This window comes from Colius striatus, chromosome 7, assembly GCF_028858725.1.
Source record: "Colius striatus isolate bColStr4 chromosome 7, bColStr4.1.hap1, whole genome shotgun sequence".
Classification (NCBI taxonomy): Eukaryota; Metazoa; Chordata; class Aves; order Coliiformes; family Coliidae; genus Colius; species Colius striatus.
Window position 1 is genome coordinate 23,251,554 of NC_084765.1, and position 20,368 is coordinate 23,271,921.

A 20,368-nucleotide genomic window follows, 5' to 3' on the forward strand; every position below is an offset into this window, starting at 1 on the left:
CTATTTTAAAAGATGGGTGAAAAAATGCAGGGATATTACAACCTTTCTATTTAGTAGAGAGTATAAAACAAGTTTAAAGTGAAGCCTCTCTCCAGATTATTTTTTTTAAGCAACATGGGTGATGCATAATATTATTTTTCCCTTACACAACTCTATTTAATGATAGAGCAATATAAAGTCTTGAAATAATTTAAAAAAACAAAAAACAAAAACCAGATATTATCACTCAGGAAACTGAATTAATTACGTTTCACTTTATATACCTTTTCTATTCTCTTTCAGCAAAATTTCCAGCAGATGTGTTTGTACGTAGACACTTTAAGCAGACAAGTTTCTATAGAATTAGCATCACTAGGAAGTACAAGAAATTTTAGTGAAAACATGCAAAAAGCAAAATTTAAATTAAGATGAATAGACCACATGCAAAATAAGTAATTTCTAACAGTAACCAAACAGCAATCACTTTTAATAATAGATAGTAAAACTTTCTGTTTTATAGTAGATGGGAGGCAATTCTGGGAATACAAACTGACTAATCTAGCTTTAAATGAGAGCTGAGTAAAATAATTCAAATTATTACCTACATTTTACATCAATTCTAGAGTTGTACAAGGAAACTGCATTATCCTCTTACAGTTTGCAACCACTATATCTGCATGTGCATTTAATTTTAGGAACAGCTAAGCATCACCATTCCTGGAGATATTCAAAAGAAGTGTAGATGTGACACAGTTTAGGGATGGATATGGCAGAGCTGAGTTGACAGTTGGACCCAATGATCTGAAAGGTCTTTTCCAATTTAAACAATTCTGTGATTCTATATATGGCTTGTTGGAACCTATAGCTCTAGAGTTTTTCCAGTGAATCCAAGTGCACTGCAGACCAGCTTGTGGTATCACTATTTTAATAATGAAGCAGCAATAAATCATAGAATCATAGAATGGTAGGGATCAGAAGGGATCTTTAGAGATCATCTAGTCCAGCCCCCCTGTAGGGGGTCAACCTAGATCAGGTCATATAGGAACATGTCCAGGTGGGTCTTGAAGACCTCCAAGGAAGGAGACCCCACAACCCCTCTGGGCAGCCTGTGCCAGGGCTCCCTCACCTGAACAGTGAAATAGTTTTTTCTTATGTTTAAGTGGAACTTTTTGTGTTCCAGCTTCATCCCATTAGTCCTTGGCCTGTTGCTAGCTACAATAGAAAAAAGGGATGCACTAACCTCCTGACACTGTGTCCAAAGCCTTTAGTCTGATTACACCACATTCCATCATTAAGCCTTCTTCATTAGCTATTCCTGCTTATCTCTGCTAACCTCCCCATCAGATGAGACCTACGCCTCTCAGAGGGAGGAAAGCAGTTCACCCTGGCATGGTGATGCAGCACAAGAGGTTCATGTTTTAGCTACACAGCTGAGATTTGAGCTATGAGTAGTGAGAACTGAAATCAATGAACCCAAAAGCAAGAAGAAATGGTTCATATGTAGGTCACCACCTGCTCTCACTCAGGGGAAAGACTGGCAGCTGTTCTCCTGCCAAGGCCCACTGCAAGCTCAGGGTTTTACCATGGTTCATTTCTTGCCTGAATCATATTGTGGGTAATGTTATGAAAAAGTGGGACCTAGATAGTCTACTTAAACAGTAATATTTCCATCTTACCAGAAGTGGTACACTCTTACACGTTATTTCTATGCTATAGCTGTGTGTAACTCATGTTAACCACCTTCTGTATTTGCTTTTGTCTTCAACCTAAAATTCTGCCACAGTGCTTCTAAAAAAATGTTCCATGTCTGAATATCTGTAATTGTCTGATTTGTGGTGAAAGTAGTAGATTGAATGATGAAATTGAGGGTGATCATGCTGGAGTTTGGGGAGATTTTTCACTAGAAGAATAACAAGAAAATCACAATATATGCTCAGCAGTCTTCGCTTCCTCTTTTTATTACTCTCTATCTTCAGAGAAAGAATCACTGTTGTAAAGTGAATATCTTATAGCAAAATATCACCCCTGGGGACCAGCAATATTTCCTGGGGTGAGGCATGGTAAATGTTAACAGTATGCAGAAATGTCATACTACTGTTTGATGCCCAAATGCAAAGAAGAGCCTATGGAAGAAGCCAAATGAAAAGTAGTGCAGGTAGTAAAACATGACATCTTGACAGTTTTGCTGACACATATATTACTGTCCTCGTTATTTAAGACAAAGCATTCTGATGATGAGCTACCTAATTCCTTATGCAGCAGATGTGGTATTTTCTCTTTTTAATTAACACTGATCTGAGTGAAGAACTAGTTACCTAATGGTGAAACAAAAAAATGCTTGGAAAAAGTAGTTTATGAAGCCCTTTGATAGCTTTCTGACTCAGTTTATGAACATGTCACTGTTTCTGTTTTCTTCAAAAAACTAAAAAAAATGAAATGTTAGCTGATACCAAGTTCCTTCAATAATTCTGTTTAGTCTTCTCCACTGACTGAAACTGATAAAATGCAAATCAAACTCTTCCTGTTCTCTGAAGAGCCCTTGATTTGTACAAATCATTTAATGGCTGATAGCACCAATATACAAGAATTCCACCTGATTTTGGAGACCTTTTATTTTGTCTGCTACTCAGCTCTATGTGTTGTCATAGGAAAGCATGCTGCAGGAGGCCAAGAGCTAGCAACAAATTTAGTTCTAGAGCCAGCTATTACACAGCTGTAGCAGCATAGTGCTCTTCCTTTGCAACCCATCTCTGCCTACAGGTACAGCACCTTAGATCAAGTCTTAGTAGAAATTACACGCAAAAAAAAAAAAAAAAGGTAGTTTATTCATTTCTTGTGGCAATATTAGAAAAATTTAATCATGAAGCATGTGATCTGTCATTTACAAACGTTCAAAAGTATAAAGTGGGAAATTAAGTTGTAGAGTATTGAAAGTCATTTACCCCATGGAGTCCTACTTTTCAGGCATATAAATTTCACTGGAAGTAATACTTGTTGGGAGGTACTTTGTTGTATTTATATACTGCTTTAGATACACTGAAAAGATTTTAACTTCTTTAAATCTGGTATTCTAAGGGTATTCTCCTTATGTTGTAGCGTTGTGTTTGATGGGCAGTGTTAGTCACAGTAATAGAAAAAACATTAAAGTACTTGAGAATAGCAGGATGCATTTTTGCTATGATACTTCGAATGTCATTCTGAGACTTCTCTATCAGAGAAGTAACAATTTTTACAGATATAATAGCTTGTTAGAAGCTTGCCTGAGAATACTGGTTAGAAAGTCAAGAGAACAGTTCGACATTCAGTGGCAGCAGAAATCTGGGAAAAGAGAAAGTAGAAAAAGCTACAGACCTTCAACCCTGAAGTAAGAAAAGAGTGTAGCATTGCTATCAAAAGAGATGAACAACTGGTTTGTTGTCCAGAGCCTTATGCCTTCAACTATTTATGTAAACTTCAGGTGCATAGCAGTGAATTGTTGTCAGTTAATGTTAGATCTCAAAAAATCCGAGTATTTTTCATTGCTGAAGTCTGAATGCTGGTAAAGGTTGGTTATTATTTAAGAACATTAAATGAAATAAACCTGAACTTTACCCAGGTCTTAAATACAGATTATCTCAAAGACAATAGGAGTCAATATTAATCTTTGTGAGACTGCAGTTAATTCACAATCCAGCCCCCTGAGTTATGAACATACTCAGTTTTCAAAACAGTTTTGCTCTTTGCAAAAAGTTTTCTTTACTTACTGATAATTAGTATTTCATTATGCATCCTATGTGATGATATTAATTTGGTTCTGAATACTAGAAAAAGCAATTGCACATTGAAATCTGACCTTCCATAATACAGCTCTAAACTGATTATCAGTAAACTTTTGACTTGGAATTTAGTTAAATACTGACAGTTTTGAGAAATGTGCACACACAGATTTCTGCATCTAAGTTTGTGACATATTTCCTGTAGGTGAATGATTATAGGGTAATTAGTAGTACAGCAATGCCAGAACAGGTATCAATTCAGATATGCAAAACCATCTGGCATTCTGATTACATAACTTGAGCTGAGGCCAAAGTGTTTCAGCCTCCTTTTTAGCTAGATTAACGTGACCATGTATTTATCCATGTTGTAAACACATTTCTGTTTTCAAACAGAATATGTCAATATAGTGAATGTCTTCACTACTGCATTGCAGTTCTATCCTCCCCATTTCACCTCGTTTCTGATCACATTGTGTCTAAAAGATTGGGAATATGAGACTGGCCATCCCCAAGAATCATCTAGCTCAGCATCCTGTCTCTGGATGTCAGCAAAGCAGATGTCTTGAGAAATTTCCAGCTAAGGAAAAACTTTACAAACTATATAAAATTTAGCTCATATTTTCATTCCTTTAATGGAACTCATTCTATATCTTTCATAATCCTTGCTGTCCTTTTCTGAGCATTTTCCAGTTTTACTGTATTATTTTCAGGATAAGGAGAAGGGAAGAGACTAGATTCGTACACAACATTCAAAATTTGATCACCCCATGGAGAATAGAAGTAGAATAAGGATGTTCTTTGTCATGCACTTTGTTCTGATAATTCTTGGTTGATTTCTTCTTTTTGCTCTTTTATCACTGCACTGATGTTTTCATGGAAATATCTATCATGATCTTTAAATGTCTCTCCTGAGGCAGTGGTGAGCTAAGACTCCTAGTGTAGTATCTGTGGAACATACAGTGGTCTTGACTGCTATGTCCTTAGATAAGGAAACAGTTTTTGAGACAGTGTTAGGGAGTACTACCTTTGTGCCCATTGGATCTGAAAACTTTTTATTTCTCTTGCTGAAATTGTACATTACAAGTCTAAAACATCATTGTTTCTTCTTTCTTTAGTAAGTAGATTTTAATTTAAAATCTTGTAAGCAATGGCATTTGAGCCATAGTCGTTTGAAGACTGTTCTGTGTGTTAATATTGAAGTTAACATATGTATGTGTAATGTATGCCCATTACACGGTTAAAAAGCAAGAGGCCTACAATGGTTGATAGATTTTCTTAAAACTTGAAATGCTGTGTCTTACAGTTTTTCAAAGTAAGAGCAACACTTCTGTCCTTTCAATTTGTAATATATATTCTATAATATATTATATACTTTACATATGATATATAGCAAATCCTTCTTTCTTCACCACAGTTATATTTTAATGGAGATATGTTGCAGAGAGCCGGGTATTACTACAATTAGACTTCATTGTTCTTAAAAATATTGCAATGTAGATATTTCAGGGCAGTATGACAGTTACACTGATTCCTGCAACAAACTTTCAATAAGTGAAGGGTTCACCTGTGTCTTTCTCCACCTATTATCTGCCTCAGCATAGCGGTTTTGACTAGGTGTGGCAAATCAAACCCCAGTAACACTTGGCTTGCCACTCCAGGGTAACTATGCATACTACACTGCCCTGAGTGGGTAGAACAATTAGAGCCACTCCTTTCATACTCCAGTACTCAAAGAAAAGGAGTGAAGAAACTGAATTGGAATCCTTTTGGATAAATTCTGTTCTGTTTCAATTGGTTCAGGAGAAGGATAATTAGAATATGGTTTATGTTTAAAATATGAAAACAGTTTTGGAGAGACTATGCAAAAACGCTGCTCATCGGGCACTGGTTCAGTGAAATTCCTCACATGTTATGGGTGTATTTTGAGTGTCTACAAATGCTTTCTGTAGGTAAAAGTTTTAAAAACAAATGTTCATTCCTTACATACATAGAAATATAAAAAGTATTAAAAGTTATAAAATTATAAAAACAGGTGTATGTAATATATATAAATGTGCATATAGTGTAATAAATTACCATAATGTGTATATAGTAGAATACATACAGTGTATATTGTGTACTGCTTGATGATTCCTAATCTCTTCCAAATTAAATAAGATTAACTGAGCAGTTTAAAAATACAGCAGTACTGTTAAAAGTAATGTCTCATAATCTAAGACTACTCTATAAAATTGCACTTTGTAGCCTCATGCTAATCAGGGTGACTGCCTTGGTTTCCATTCAGCTTCTATTCTACCATTATTTATATAGAAAATACTACATTCTCAAATTTATCTTGGGGCTTGCAGCAGACATGATCCTTTTTCAGATTAGTTTCTGAAATCATAGGACTGGATTTATTAAAGTCACAGCCATAAAGATGTCATGTATTGATGCACAGAACATAACAAAAACACAGCAAAAGAAAAACAGACATTTATCCTACAAGCTGATAAAATCAATGATGAGAGGAGTCAAAAGCCTTGTGTTCCTCAAACCAGCCTTTACAGATTTGTCTCAGGGTAATACAGATGTAGATTTTCATCCTGCTTCACACTGTGCCTGAGATTGCTTTCTCCACCCTCGACCAATTTTGAAGAGTGCAAAACATGTTTGCTTGTCAACAGTTCAGTCTTTTTTTCTTAAACTCAGAAAGATGTCTGAGTTTTATCTTTTTCTTTAAGAGAATATAAAAATTCCAGCAACTGGTCTTGGTGTCTCTGTGATGTGTGTTCCATTGTTTGTATATAAGTTCAGATAACTAGGAAATTAATAGTAAAAGAAAATTGAGAAAAACGTGATTAATTGCACATAAAGAAATTATTTTGACACATATCGTCTGAAAACATGTTCTTTCTGATTTTGGTGTATTCTGTGTCAGAAGACAAATGATTATAAATCACCTACTTTGGCTCTTGCCTTTAAAAAAATCCATAGAATCCACAGTATTTCCTATTTCTAAAACTGGTGAATAAATGACTTGTCTTTAAAGATACTTCATTTATAAGGTATTTACAATTATCTGGTTTTCAAAATGAATTGAAATGCTTTCAAATTAAATATCCTATACAAATTACATTAAAAAAAAATTCATTGAGTTATATCAGCTGAATTCCTAAAATGTCCAAAACTGAATTAGGAAAAGTATGTCCAGGTGATAGATGCACTTTAGGATCCATGACATCAAGCAAGCACATCTAACCTACTGTAGCTCCACAAAAAAAATAAAACTTCTTTTCTCTGAAACTGACAGAAATTTTATCCAGACCAACTGAGTACATTTGGTAAGGAGTAACTAATTGTACTTTATATTACTCCTACGATGCCCTTTGGGATTTTCTTTTCCAATGGATGTGGGGTCACCGCTGTAGCCAGTGTCATTCTTGGCACTGGCTGCTGTTTGACGTCTTTAACTAGTGTTAATATACTGTTGTAGGAATTGGCTTAGAACTATTAGCAGGAAAAACAACAGTCCCTGTGAAAAAAAATAAAAAAAAAACCCTCACACATTTCAAGAACGCATCATAAAATCTAACATCCAATGATCTGATTTATGATCCACTGAGTAAATTCACTGGACATATCTTCTGTATAAATCTGTGTTGTTGACTGAGATCAAAACCAATGAGTATTTATATAACTGAAGAGATTTTAGTTAAGGGAACATTTGGAATCTATTCCTAATCTAAATCTAATTAAATGTCTATAATTGCAACTGGCTGCTTTGTAAACTTTTCCAAGTTTTAGAAAATGAGTAACAGCAAACTTTAGTATCATGATCAATAATTCCTCATTCTGGCAGTCCTGAGATGTGTATCATCCTGGAGAAATGTGATGAGACCTTTGTAAAAAGGAGAATCAGGCAAATGACTATATTCATTAGTACCCAAGCAATCACAATTACTCCTCATGCTTGTTTCATGTAGTTCATTTTTCTAAAATATTTCATTAAGTTTGCCACTTCCATGTTATTGCTTGACATTTTTGTATGACATACAAAAGCATGCAAAATTATGGCATTTCATGGTTCTGTGGATGTGGGCAGCATTACCATTGCAAGTGAAGTTACAGAAGATCAGGATAGTTTAAGCAATCTTTTTTAAGTGAAAAGTGATTCCACTAATTGTCACACTTTCATTTGTATCAACACTTCCTGAAGGCTCTCTTGATTACTGTATTAGTGACCTGTAATTTTAACTTCTTCAGTGAAATATGTATTCACCAAAAAATGAAAGACAGGCAACATCAGAAAATCATTCTTCAAGAAGTTATAAAGCATGAACAGTATTTGTTAACTAATGATTTTGGGATCTTGAAATATTGAGAATTTATGTTCCTCTTGACCATTCCAGATATATTTGTTTTAAATCTCATTATTGGTAGTATTTTCTATAATGATTAGCAGTATTCAGTGGCTCATGTATCTTGTCACTCAATTTATGCCAGTATGGCACTAATTGGGTATATTGGGTATTTAGTTCATGTTTTTATACTGACAGTTTCTTCCTAATGGATATAACTTGAACAAAAAAAAAAGGAAGTTACTATTATTAAGATAAGCTTTTTCCCTTAACCATACATACTCTGGGAGTTATGTGTGTATAAAGCTTTATAATTATTCATTTCTGTTTTGAAAACCTCTCCTGCTTGCAGTGTGTGGCTTTAAATTGCCAGTGACACTGATTACATCATCCATTGTAATTGCCGCTGTGCCTCACCTTTGTTTCAGTTGTTTTAAACACTTAAGCCATAGAATTTGTAGATCAGCTGAGTACATAGCAGTGTGACTAATGATATTTTTCTGAAATATTCCACAGTGACCGCAGAAAAAAATCAATTAAGTTTTGTTAAAATTCCCTTCTGCCTTTCTAAATGCTGTTAACAGATAAAAATTAATTGAGGTTAAGATAACATTTAATTAATTCAGTATGACACTAATATAGTGCTGAATCTGTTCAAAGAGACAAGAGATCCATTGAACTGGTCATATTTGGACTACAAATGAGAAGTAGAGAGAATATATGTTTAAACTTGCAGGACAATAGGTGTGTTTATTTTTTTTTTAACTTACTAGTTGTGTGAAAAATACCCTTTCTTCCTCTGGTAGCTGTGTTGAAAACGGTGTGTAGACGATACCTCTGTTTGGCAGAAATTGTGTGTGTGTGTGTGTGTGTGTCAAAAATCAAAACTGTAGAGACAAAATCTAGTTGTAAATGTACATTTTAGGAAGATTAAACTGTATAAAATTCTTAAGAGAAGTTTGGAAGTTTCAAATATTAATACATAATTATAAGTATATAAAGGTGTACAAAAGGCAAGCTTTTAGTCAAGAGTAAAACACACTACTTCACTTACCAACTTTTATTTCATGCATGGACAGTCATGTTGGCAATCCAGCTGATCTATCAGCACATTATGTCCTTCCTTATGATTATTACAAAAATGTAATAGGACATCTCATATTCTCTGCTTCGGATATGAAACTGGTTGTAATCCTCTTTTTACAAAAGTCTCATTTCCCTGCATAAAAGATGAATCAAATTACAGATTGGTTTTACTCACCGTTTTAAAGTCCTTGGCAAGGTAATACCTTCACATTCCTCTCTTTTGGATATTTCTGTGTACCTTTTCCTAGCATTTTTTGTGTCCAGGGAGGTGAGGTTTTTTTCTGCCTCCTATTTTATGGTGTCTTCTACGTCTCTTAAATGTGGTTTGTGTTTCTGCCAGTTAGTCTGTGAGCTGTTGAAAAATCTCTGTGCGTAATACTTTGGGCAATAGCATTTGTTATTTTGGCTATTAAAAAAGAAAGGGAAATTTAATTGCTTCTTCATTTAGAGAAAACAACATTGCAGCAGTTAGGAAAAATAATTTCAGTGTATAATCCAAAACAAAACAAGATATAGTCTTTATTGTTGATTTGTTCAGTATTTATTATGTAGGGTATAAAAAATTCTCTCTCAGTAGACAATTTTACCTGCATTCAGATTCAGCACCACAGAGAACTTAAGAATGTATTTAATTGAAGTATGGACATAAACCAAAAATTAAATCTCTATTGATCTCTTCTGCTGACCTGGCTGTCCTTGCACCATGTATGTTATTTCATATATGTCCATAGGCAGCTACATTATGTCATAGAATCTAAGTTAGATAGACAGTCATGGTCCAAAATTTCTGAAAATTTTTAATATGTGACTCTTTCCAATGGACTAATAATCTGTAGGTTAAGAATCTCATAATATTTTCTTTAATTTCTCCAATGTAAGATACATTCAACCTTATTTTAACAGGGTAAGAAACAAGAAGTTCCTAAAGAAGAACAGGGACCAACAACAAAGAATTTGGATTTCTGGGCACAGCTTATTACTCTGATGGTGACCATCATAGATGAAGATAAAACAGCATATACGCCTGTCTTGAACCAGTAAGTAATTACCTTCCCAAAAAAGAAAATTAAGACTTGTGGATTTATTAAAATAAGTACAGGAAATGCACCTGAATCAATACTTGTATTTTAAATATAATCTAGAGGTTTTTAAAATACAGAATATAACATTGACATAGTTTACTAAAGACTTAGTGCTCTGATGGTAGAAAGAGAAACTTTTATTTTCTGAACACTAAAGACATGTGGTATGTGAACCATTACAAAAACTTTAGTAGCAAAATATTTTGTAAAAGAACTAAATATACAGAAAAATGGGAAAATTAAGTGAAAAATGTGTGATGCTATATATGTTATGATAGTATCTTGGTACACAAAGTGCTCAAATCAAGATGAGACTTTTTTAGGCATTATAATAGAGTTCTAGGGATGTATTAGTTAAAGAATAACGAACTTCTCAAAAAGGCCCTCCCCGAATTTATGATTGGCCAGAGGGAAAGTCTAGCCAGACTAACCTTAGAATAGTAGTTTATTTGCCAGAAGTGAAGGTGTAACAGTTGAGGGTACAATCGATAACTAAGACAAGGTGAACAACTTATGGTTAATACACTTGTAGAGAAGAGAGAAACGATCAATAAACACAGAAAGAGGTGACAAAGTGTTGGGTGACAAAGTGAAAAACAAATAAGGAGTGCAAAGGAATATATTTCACACATTAAGGTTGGAGAAACAGATGTTGCCCTAATTGAAATGTGACATGATGAGGGCCTAGGGAAAATTTTTCGGTCTTTTAGCTCTTGGAATTATTTTACAGAGAGATTCTAGAGAATCAAGGCATAGTCCAGCTGTGACAACTCATGCGAAAGTTAAAATTGGAATTTTTATCTGTATTATGGCTAAACAATTAATAGAGGTGTCTGCAGTGGCATTTGAGTGATGTGAAGGGAAGCAACAAGTCAATCTATTTCAGCCAAAATAGGATGGATACCAAAAAGTACTCCATACCTGGAGATATGATTATCTGTTGATAAAAGGTACCATACTTTTTATGGACCTACAGTATAATGGCCAAAAAAAAAGTCTTGGTGATAACCAGAAATTGGAAGATATTTCATCGCTTTCTGATTCCTTCCTTTACTTTGAATGAAGGATTATTCGTTCATTTATTGCACTGACCTTTTTAAAGAACAATTCTTACTCTACAGAGAGTATTCTTTTCCTACTCACTCCATTTATTTTATTATTTAACTTAGTGTGAAGGTCTTCTATTAACAAAAGCTCAATTTTTTGTCTGATTGTGTAACAAGTATATTTATACAATATCTAACTAGAAAAATACATACATGTGTTTCATTTCAGTCACTTCTTTGAAATTATAGAAGAGTAATTCAGAGTTAATGATCTTAAAAATTGTTCTAGCTATATTCTTAAGCAAACATGAGGGAGAAAGGAAAGTGATGAAGAGTTTCTCTGAGGGGATAGGGAGGTTCCCTAAAGTACAGATGACAGATTTAGTAATATGTGAAAAATGTCTTTACTGTAAGGGTGATGGAGCCCTGGCACAGGCTGCCCAGGGAGGGTGTAGAGTCTCCTTCTCTGGAGGTTTTCAAAACCCACCTGGACGTGTTCCTGTGTGGCCTGATCTAGGTGGACCTGCTTGAACAGGGTTGTTAGGACTAGAGGTCCCTTCCAATCCCTACCGTTCTATGTGTTTCTGTGAATAGAGAATTGGGCATGGACTGAGTTGTGATAGATTAAGGGAGAGAGTTTGTGTGTGTGATTTCTCTCCAGTTTTCACTGTTGCTTTTGAACTGAAAGGGTGAGTATGGTGAATAAAGTGTCTTTGAGAAATAAGAGACATCAGGAGTAAGAGATGACGAGGCTGTGGCTGGAAAAACTTGAAAAGCAATTCAGAGTTGCTTTAGACACATTTTTTTTAAAATTGCATGCAAAAACTGTTGAGAAAAATGACAGACAGCCTCTTCTCCCTTGCTTACAGCAGAAAAGAGAAAGGATGAAAGGAAAATATAAGTTGAATGTAGAAGAATAATGCAAACCTATGACTCTTTATCGTGTATGGCCTTGCAGTGTCTCAGTGGAATATTCAGGCCTATGTCCATGTGATTCCTGTTGTAGAAATGAGGTTACTGAAGATCCCCAGGAGAGCTTCAAGCATTCAGATAGGAGTTTTCACAATGGTATAATATTGCTCAGAATTTTTTTCCTCAACCTGTTTTGAACATGCTATTTTTATCTCTACCTTGGAGACGAAATGATACTAAGACAGAGCAGTTGGAGCTGTGTCAGATTATGAATCCAAATGAAACATGACATGATTGCTGAGCAAGCACTGCAGCAACTGAAAGACTGTAACAGACCATTCAGTGGAAGTTGTGAGAAGAACTTAAGATCTCATATGACACAAGAAACTTGACAAGTTTGAGAGAAAAATGTGAATTCTGATATTTAAGCTGTAAAATTCTCATTCTACCAGTTAAAACAAAATAAAATGTGACTTGAACTTGATTCACAAGCAAATCTAGGATGTCACAGCACTTACCAAATGTGTTGTACATGCTACGACACAGGAGAAATTGCTGTCAAAGTAAAATATCTCTTCAAGTAAAAGGAACAACAAAACAAGAACAAAATCTTCAACTGAAATGTGCTTGTGCATTTGAAAATCAATACCTGAACTTTGTGCCTCTGCACATCCTTACACTCAGAATAGTCATGCATGTTGTAATACAAATTTAAGAAAGAAGATGGCTCTGGTATGACTTTCAAATCGGTATTTAGTGATTCTTATATCCTTGCAATGTGAGGATCTGTTTCCTTTCCGCTGTGAACACCGTGATCCATAATCTTATTTAGTACTTTAACCTTTATGCCTTTTTAGTACTGTATTTTAGTGACTCCTGCAGAGCATATTGAAATAATGGCTCAGCTAGCACTTGAAATTTTTAGTCTCCACCTGATAGCTAAAAATCATAGTTACCATTGAATAAAAAATGCTATTAATGTTGTCCAAGATTACCAAAATTGGATACCTACAAAATTATTTAATTCGCTGAAGAACTGGTAGTGATACCATTTATTATTTGTGTAAATAAAGCCTAAATAGTGTTTCAGAAAAGCTGATCAAAACTTAGAGAAAATATTCAGATGTAAAATACTATTGAAAAACCTGTTAGGAACTTGTGTTTATGCTTAGAGATAAGAAAGTGGTGCAGTGTTATCAAAGTTTTTGGAGAAGAGATAGTGAATAACCAATGCAAAAAGTATGTTACGGTAAAAACCAGAGCCAACAATAGATGAGAAAAAAGTGGAAAAGTCAGAAAGCTTTAAAGTCAGCATGAGCTTAAAATTTAAAAAGTCAAGATGGATAAAACATCACAAAAGAAAATTAAAGAGAGCAAAGAAAAATTGAATACAATAGGACTGAATTCTCTTTGCCATGAACATGGTATTTAGTTGAAATATGATTTGGGCACTCAGAAACAAGAGGATAACACAGGACAAAAAATGTAACTGAATTGCTGGTAATACAGAATGGCAAATGATATTGTTTGTTTGGAAATGGAAATGGAAATCATGAGAGCTGCTGTTAAAGCAAAACTCCAGTTTCACACACTCCCCATTCCACAACATAGAAAAAACTGGCATGCGAAATCTGAAGATTTTCTCATGATTCAGAAGCTAGAAAGTTTAATGAATCCATGAAGTCAAGGATAGCAACTTATATTGAAGAATCGATATAACTCTAACCTGTCAGTGAGTTATGCAACATATTTTTTAAAAATAATCAAAAGAATGGAAGTGAAAAAAATAGAAAATCGTGAAATGGACTATGTCAGGCTAACTCTAGAATATTTCTCTCATAATGGAAAGTGTATCTGATGTGTTTTGTGTCTTGATTCAGTGATATTTCCCATTATCAATTGCACTTAATTCTGTGGAAACATATTGATATCACTTACTACGTTCAACTTCTGAACATTATCCTGTTAAACAAATCCATACTCTGTTCTTTCACGAGACCCACTGTCATTTTCTCATGTTGCAATGTATTATAGATTTTAAAACCAGATTGTGTATCTGTCCTGTCCATCACATTTTCTTCAAGAACAGGAATATTGTATAAAAAGGACCAAACACCAGGACCAAACTCGCTTTAGCCCCTGAACCCCACAAGTATGGAATACAGACTATTCTGAGAACATGCATTTGAGGTTTAGGGACTGTAATGTTCCTAAAATGTGGCAGACTGCACACTTGATAGCACAAATTAGGAAAAATAATTTTTAATTGTCACTCTAGGAATTTCTCAGTTTAGGATTGAACTATAGACATGCAGCACTATCTAGGATAAGTGCTTTTTGAGTTTATTTCTGTTTTCCTTCAGATGTTGATTCTTCTCATTTTGTTTCAAGCCAAGTTCAATTTCATTCAATTTATCTATGATTTTGTATGTAGCACTTTGTTAAAACGAAACATTTCTTCATTATATTTTTGCTTAATTAAAATCAATAGAGAGAAGGCATTTATAGTAACATTCAGTATATTTGGGAATACATGGAAGTGATCTTGTATGGTCAACCTAATTGTTAGTTTACTTCCCATGGAAACCTAATATATTGTATTTATTAAGAAGTTCTACCAAAAAGTATTGTTTGGTTGACATATGAGTTGAGGATTAGAGATTCCATGCAAGCGAGGAAGGTAATTTTAATAGAAATGTTTTGGACAAACTGAGATTTTATAATATAGCTCTAAGAACAACAAAGTAATTGGAAAAATTAGGGTCTATGAGACAGAAGTAATTGTAGCAAGAGGAAACAATATTACTAACAGAGTACTCTCCTAGTCATCTTCTTGTTTTGCTGAAAAAATGTGTGGTTTTTACAATGGTTAGAAAATGTAATACATAGAATGTTGCGTGGTAAATTTCTCTGATATTTTGCTGCTTAGGGAAAAATTCTGAAATAGTTTTCAAAATAAAAGCCTTTTTATCTAAATATAAAGTGACAAAATACAAATATGCAAAATCCTTTACTTGCATAGTATGTGAAGGTCAAATTTAGGGAAAATGAATAGAATTACATAGTCTCTTCTGTCATTATTCTTAGCTGAAAAGATACATTACAGTTAAAAAAACATTACTGCTGCTTCTGATGTGTGGAACTAATCTCAAGATGTGCCAGAACTATCTATAGCATAAATTGAAAGTTGTACATACAGTTGTCAAGTACTGATTTTAGCATTATGACATGATATCAGGAAAGAATGTAATATAACATGGAATTTATAAGATATCTTCCTTTTTACAACACTATTTTTAGAGTCCTTCATGGAGTTTTAATGGTGGCCACAAACGTCATGTCTAGGCTCTTTTCCTTCAGTCGAGATAAAGTCAATTTTCTTTGTAGTAGCTGGTACAGGGCTGTGTTTTGGATTTATGCTGTGAGCAGTGATGGTAACAGAGGAATGTGTTGGTTACTGCTGAGTAGTGCTTGCACAGCATCAGGTCCTTTTCTGCTTCTTACTCTGGTCTGCCAGTGAGTGGGCTGGAGGTATCCAAGCAGCTGGGGGAAAGCATGGCCAGAAAAGCTGACTCAAACTAGCCAAAGGGCTATTCTGTACCATAACATGTCATGCCCCGTATATAAACTGGGAGCAGTTGACAGGGAGGGGTGGATTGCTGCTTGAGCATTGTCACTGGGTGGTGAGCAATTATGTCATACATCATTCAAGGTTTTTTCCTTTCTTTTCCACCCGCTGGGTTTTATTTCTCTCTTTTTTGTGCTATTTTTCTTATATTCCCCAGTATGTGTGGTGCTTAGTCGCTGGCTGGGGTTAAACCATGGCAAGATCTTAGAAAATTAAGAGGCCATTGAAAATATTAAACATGCATACTATACTTAGAAGTAAAACTAAATGAACAGATTAATAGAGAAGAATAACAGGCATAATAAAATCTCAGTCATGTTCTGCTCTGCAGTTTATATTACTGTTTATTATATATGTTCCAAACATGAGCATTTTTCATAATGCTGATCGTTTACTCTGTCAGTTTAGTCAGACAGTGGAATATGCCTGAGAATACCAAGTACATCTCTCTGACAAAGAGCAAGCTTTGAATAGGGGAACAAAGGAAGAGTAAGCTCTTTGGGAGTAGTGTACTTGGAGATGTAAATTGATCCCCTGGAATTTTTTCTTCAATTTCATGTTTTCTCTAAATATTCATGTAATAGTATGTGTACTTATATTTATATATATAAAAGTATATTAAAGCAAACTAGAACCCTGTCCTAGTTGGGAAGAGGGCTCAGAAGTTCTCAGAAGTGACTTACGTTCACTTCTCATAAGATCTTGAGCAAATCACTTTTACTTTGTCTCCTTCCTGATTCTTTGTCCTGTCTTTCTAAAATGTGATTTTTGAAGGCTGGTTCTCTTGTTACATATTTTAAAGTTCCTGCATAGTAATTTCTTAAACCTACCAGAAGTCTCTAAATGCTACTGTAAAGTAAATAATGAATTATATATTATGATTATTGCACGAGTAGTCTTATAGAAACATGAGTAACCGAATTAAACGTGACTACTCATGCATAAAGATATCTCTAAGAAAAATTGTGGCAGAAGTAATGCATACCATAGTCATACCAATTACACTTCCTCACTGGAAAACAAAAAGGCTTGCACTTTTTTAATAATATATGCATACTTTAAGTCTTTATCAGTATTCTGCAGTCTCAAGTTGTGCACATGCCTTTATATGCTTTATCAAATGCACTAATGATATCACAGCAATGGGTTAGCTTGCCTAAAATAGATAGTAAAAGTTAGGGAGATTAAAAACAGCTGTTACCGTGAACTGTGAAGTAGAGATTATCCAGCAAGCAACAGACATTAGAAGCATTCTGTGAAATTGCTAATATTGTCCATTAACTACTGTCAGATGTTAATCCACAAGCATTCTTGATTCTTCCCTAGAAGAACAAAGGCTGGAAAAAGAGTCCTGCAGGCTGCTAACTAGCTTCTCACTCTAGGACAGATTGCTTCATAAGAATCAAATCAACAAAAATGAACCTAATATTAATTGAAATAATACAGGCATGTATTATTTCACACAAACAGTCCTGCTGGTGGAGTTAAATGGAAGATTCTTTCAAGCTTGTCATTTTACAGTTGATGTCCGTACTTGCTCTGGTAGGATCAATTTCTGTTAGTGTTTATGCTTGCCATAGAGGTGCTGAGGTAATTTTACTCAGCCTTCCCTCATCACAGTTGTATTGAAATCAGTAATACTGCTTCTGTAAATGAAATCTGCAAATCATTATCTGTGTGACAGTGCAGAAGATGCAGATCATGATGTGTAATGAGATTTACTCTCACTGACTTATGCCTAAAGCCCTAGCAGTCATGTAGCTGATGTACATTATCAGCAGCACAGATGTCAATGGGCTTTTGTTCCATGCCCATACAAGGTGTGGGATGTGATGTAAGAAATACCTAAAATATATGCTTGAGAGGTGCCACCTCTCAATCCACTGCAACTAATGAAGCTGAACCAGCTTCACTGCTCAGCACTATGTGTTTAACTGAATGAAGAAGCTCATTTCTGACACATCTGGGGCAAGTGTAGGAAGGAAGTTCCAGTTTGTGATGTGCTTCATTTAGCAAAGTACATAAAAATTATGCCTATTTGAAGTTCTACAAGGCTTTAACTTATTTTTCTGAGGTCTAGTTTAATATGCCCACGCTTGCTTAAGAAGTCTGTCAAATGGAAATTAAGTGGATAATTGAGAATTTTGTGGATAATTTGACATATTTTTAAATGCCTATTCCAATGGATTTGTCTTGGGATTTTGTTTAAAATATATAAGTGATTGTTTGATTTTAATAAGAAATTATGAGATCATTTGGATTTCAGGGGTTTTTATCTAGGGAAATATCAAAGGTTGTCTTTTTTTCTAATTCCAAGAGTGTTTTTAATTGCCTCTTTCAGGCTTTGATAAAGAAGTTGTCATAAACCATGACATTTGTTACTAAAACAGATTTCATGTAATGAAGTAATGTTAACCAAAACACAGAACCATGAGAAGATCCGCTACCATTTAACAATATAAGGAGCTTAAAAAGAGACCACATGCTGCTACCCTCATGAAGGAAGTGACTGCTTTGTTCTGTTTGGAACCTGTGCCACTGCATTTGGATGGTTATTTCCATTTCATTCCCCAATACAAGATAGACATTGTCAAACTGCCAGAGAAGTGCAGTGGAGGACAACCAAGAAGATTAGGGGAATGGAACACATGATGTATGAGAAGGAGCTGAGTGAGCAGTTTGTACAGCCTGAGAAAAACACAGCTATGGGCAGTAATGATTGCATTCCTCATCTTCCTAATAAGATATTCATAAAATCATAGAATCATAGAATGGTAGGGGTTGGAAGGGACCTTTAGGGATCATCTAGTCCAACCCCCTGCAGAAGCAGGTCAACCTAGATCAGGTTGCATAGGAACATGTCCAGGTGGGTCTTGAAGACCTCCAAGGAAGGAGACTCCACAACCCCTCTGGGCAGCCTGTGCCAGGGCTTCCTCACCTGAACAGTGAAATAGTTTTTTCTTATATTTAAGTGAAACTTTTTGTGTTCCAGCTTCATCCCATTACCCCTTGTCCTGTTGCTAGCTACAATAGAAAAAAAGGGATGTCCCAACCTTCTGACACCCACCATGTAGATATTTGTAAATGTTAATAAGATCTCCTCTCAGTCTCCTCCAGACTAAACAGCCCCAGTTTCCACAGCCTTTTCTCATATGAAAGGTGTTCCAGTCCCCTGATTATCTTGGTGGCCCTCCACTGGACTCTCTCCAGAAGTTCTCTGTCCCTCTTGAGCTGAGGAGCCCAGAACTGGACACAGGACTCAAGATGAGACCTCATCAGGGCAGAGTAGAGGGGCAGAAGAACTTCCCTTGGCCTGCTGGCCACACTCTTCTTGATGCATCCCAGGATGCCATTGGCGTTCTTGGCCATGAGGGCACATTGCTGGCTCATGTTTAGTTTATTATCAATCAGGACTCCCAGGTCTCTCTCTGCAGAGCTGCTCTTCAACAGTTCGACCCCCAGCCTGTACTGGTGCATGGGGTTGTTCCTTCCCAGTTGCAGGTCTCTGCACTTTTCCTTGTTGAACCTCATGAGGTTCCTCTCTGCCCAACTCTCAAGTGGTCGAGATCCCGCTGAATGGCAGCACAGCCTCTGGGAAATCAGCCAGTCCTCCCAGTTTTTGCCATCAGGGAACTTGCTGAGGGTACACTCTGTCCCCTCATCCAGGTCAATGATGAAGATGTTGAACAAGACTGGCCCCAGAACCGACCCCTGTGGAACTCCACTGGCCAGTGTCTAGAAGTGCATAGTAAAAGGTGTGAGCGCAATATTCAGGTAGGGAAACTCATATTAGCTATGCATGAGCAAAGCCCCATTCCACAGTGAGAGAGATCAAACACTGAAACAGATTTCCCAAGGAAGGTCATATCATTTTAATGCTTGGAGATAGTTAGAATTCATCTGTGTAGGCATTGAGCAATCTGACATAACTTTGAGGTTTTCTCTGCTTTGAGCTAGATGACCTTCCAATGTCCATTAGACCTGAAATTGTTCAAAAATTCTATACATATAGCTCCATTAGCTCAAAGCAATGTCCAATCCGCTATGTGGTTAATACTGAGTGACTAGAGGAAGAATGTATCACAGGTATCATTGCTATCCCAGACAGCTCGTGGTTGAAATAACAGCCACAATATGATAGCCTTTCTAGTTAAGGAAATAATTTATTTCATCGTAATCCTGTGATATTTGTTGACACAGTTCTCAGCTTTATTGCCTTTCATTGATGTTCAGAGTAAATCTTTTGAATACAAGATGTATTCTGTCAATCCTTTACACTTTGTACAATATTTGTTTCAAGCATAGCTAACTGAAGTTACACATAAATATATCTTAGATAAACGTAAAGATACACCAGGAGGGAAATCTAATGCTGGGATTTCGGTGTTAGCAAATGTAGAAATTGGGTTAAAAGAATAAATTATTTAGATCTTATGTTCCATTTAAGAAAAAATGATTAATGTAGAAAATCTAAATGAATTACAGTCTGATTATCTCTGTCCAATTCCCTGTAAACTAATAATACTTGAAAAATTTAAAA

General features: G+C 35.4%; 1 protein-coding gene across 3 annotated transcripts in view; it reads left to right on the forward strand.

The window, feature by feature from the left end:
• Positions 1–20,368, forward strand: part of UNC13C (unc-13 homolog C) — a 218,198-nt gene that overhangs the window by 143,295 nt on the left and 54,535 nt on the right. For all 3 annotated transcript variants that reach the window (XM_061999969.1, XM_061999968.1, XM_061999970.1), the window contains one exon: positions 10,064–10,197. In XM_061999969.1, the coding sequence (XP_061855953.1) occupies positions 10,064–10,197 (134 nt within the window). The remainder of the gene's footprint in view (positions 1–10,063; positions 10,198–20,368) is intronic.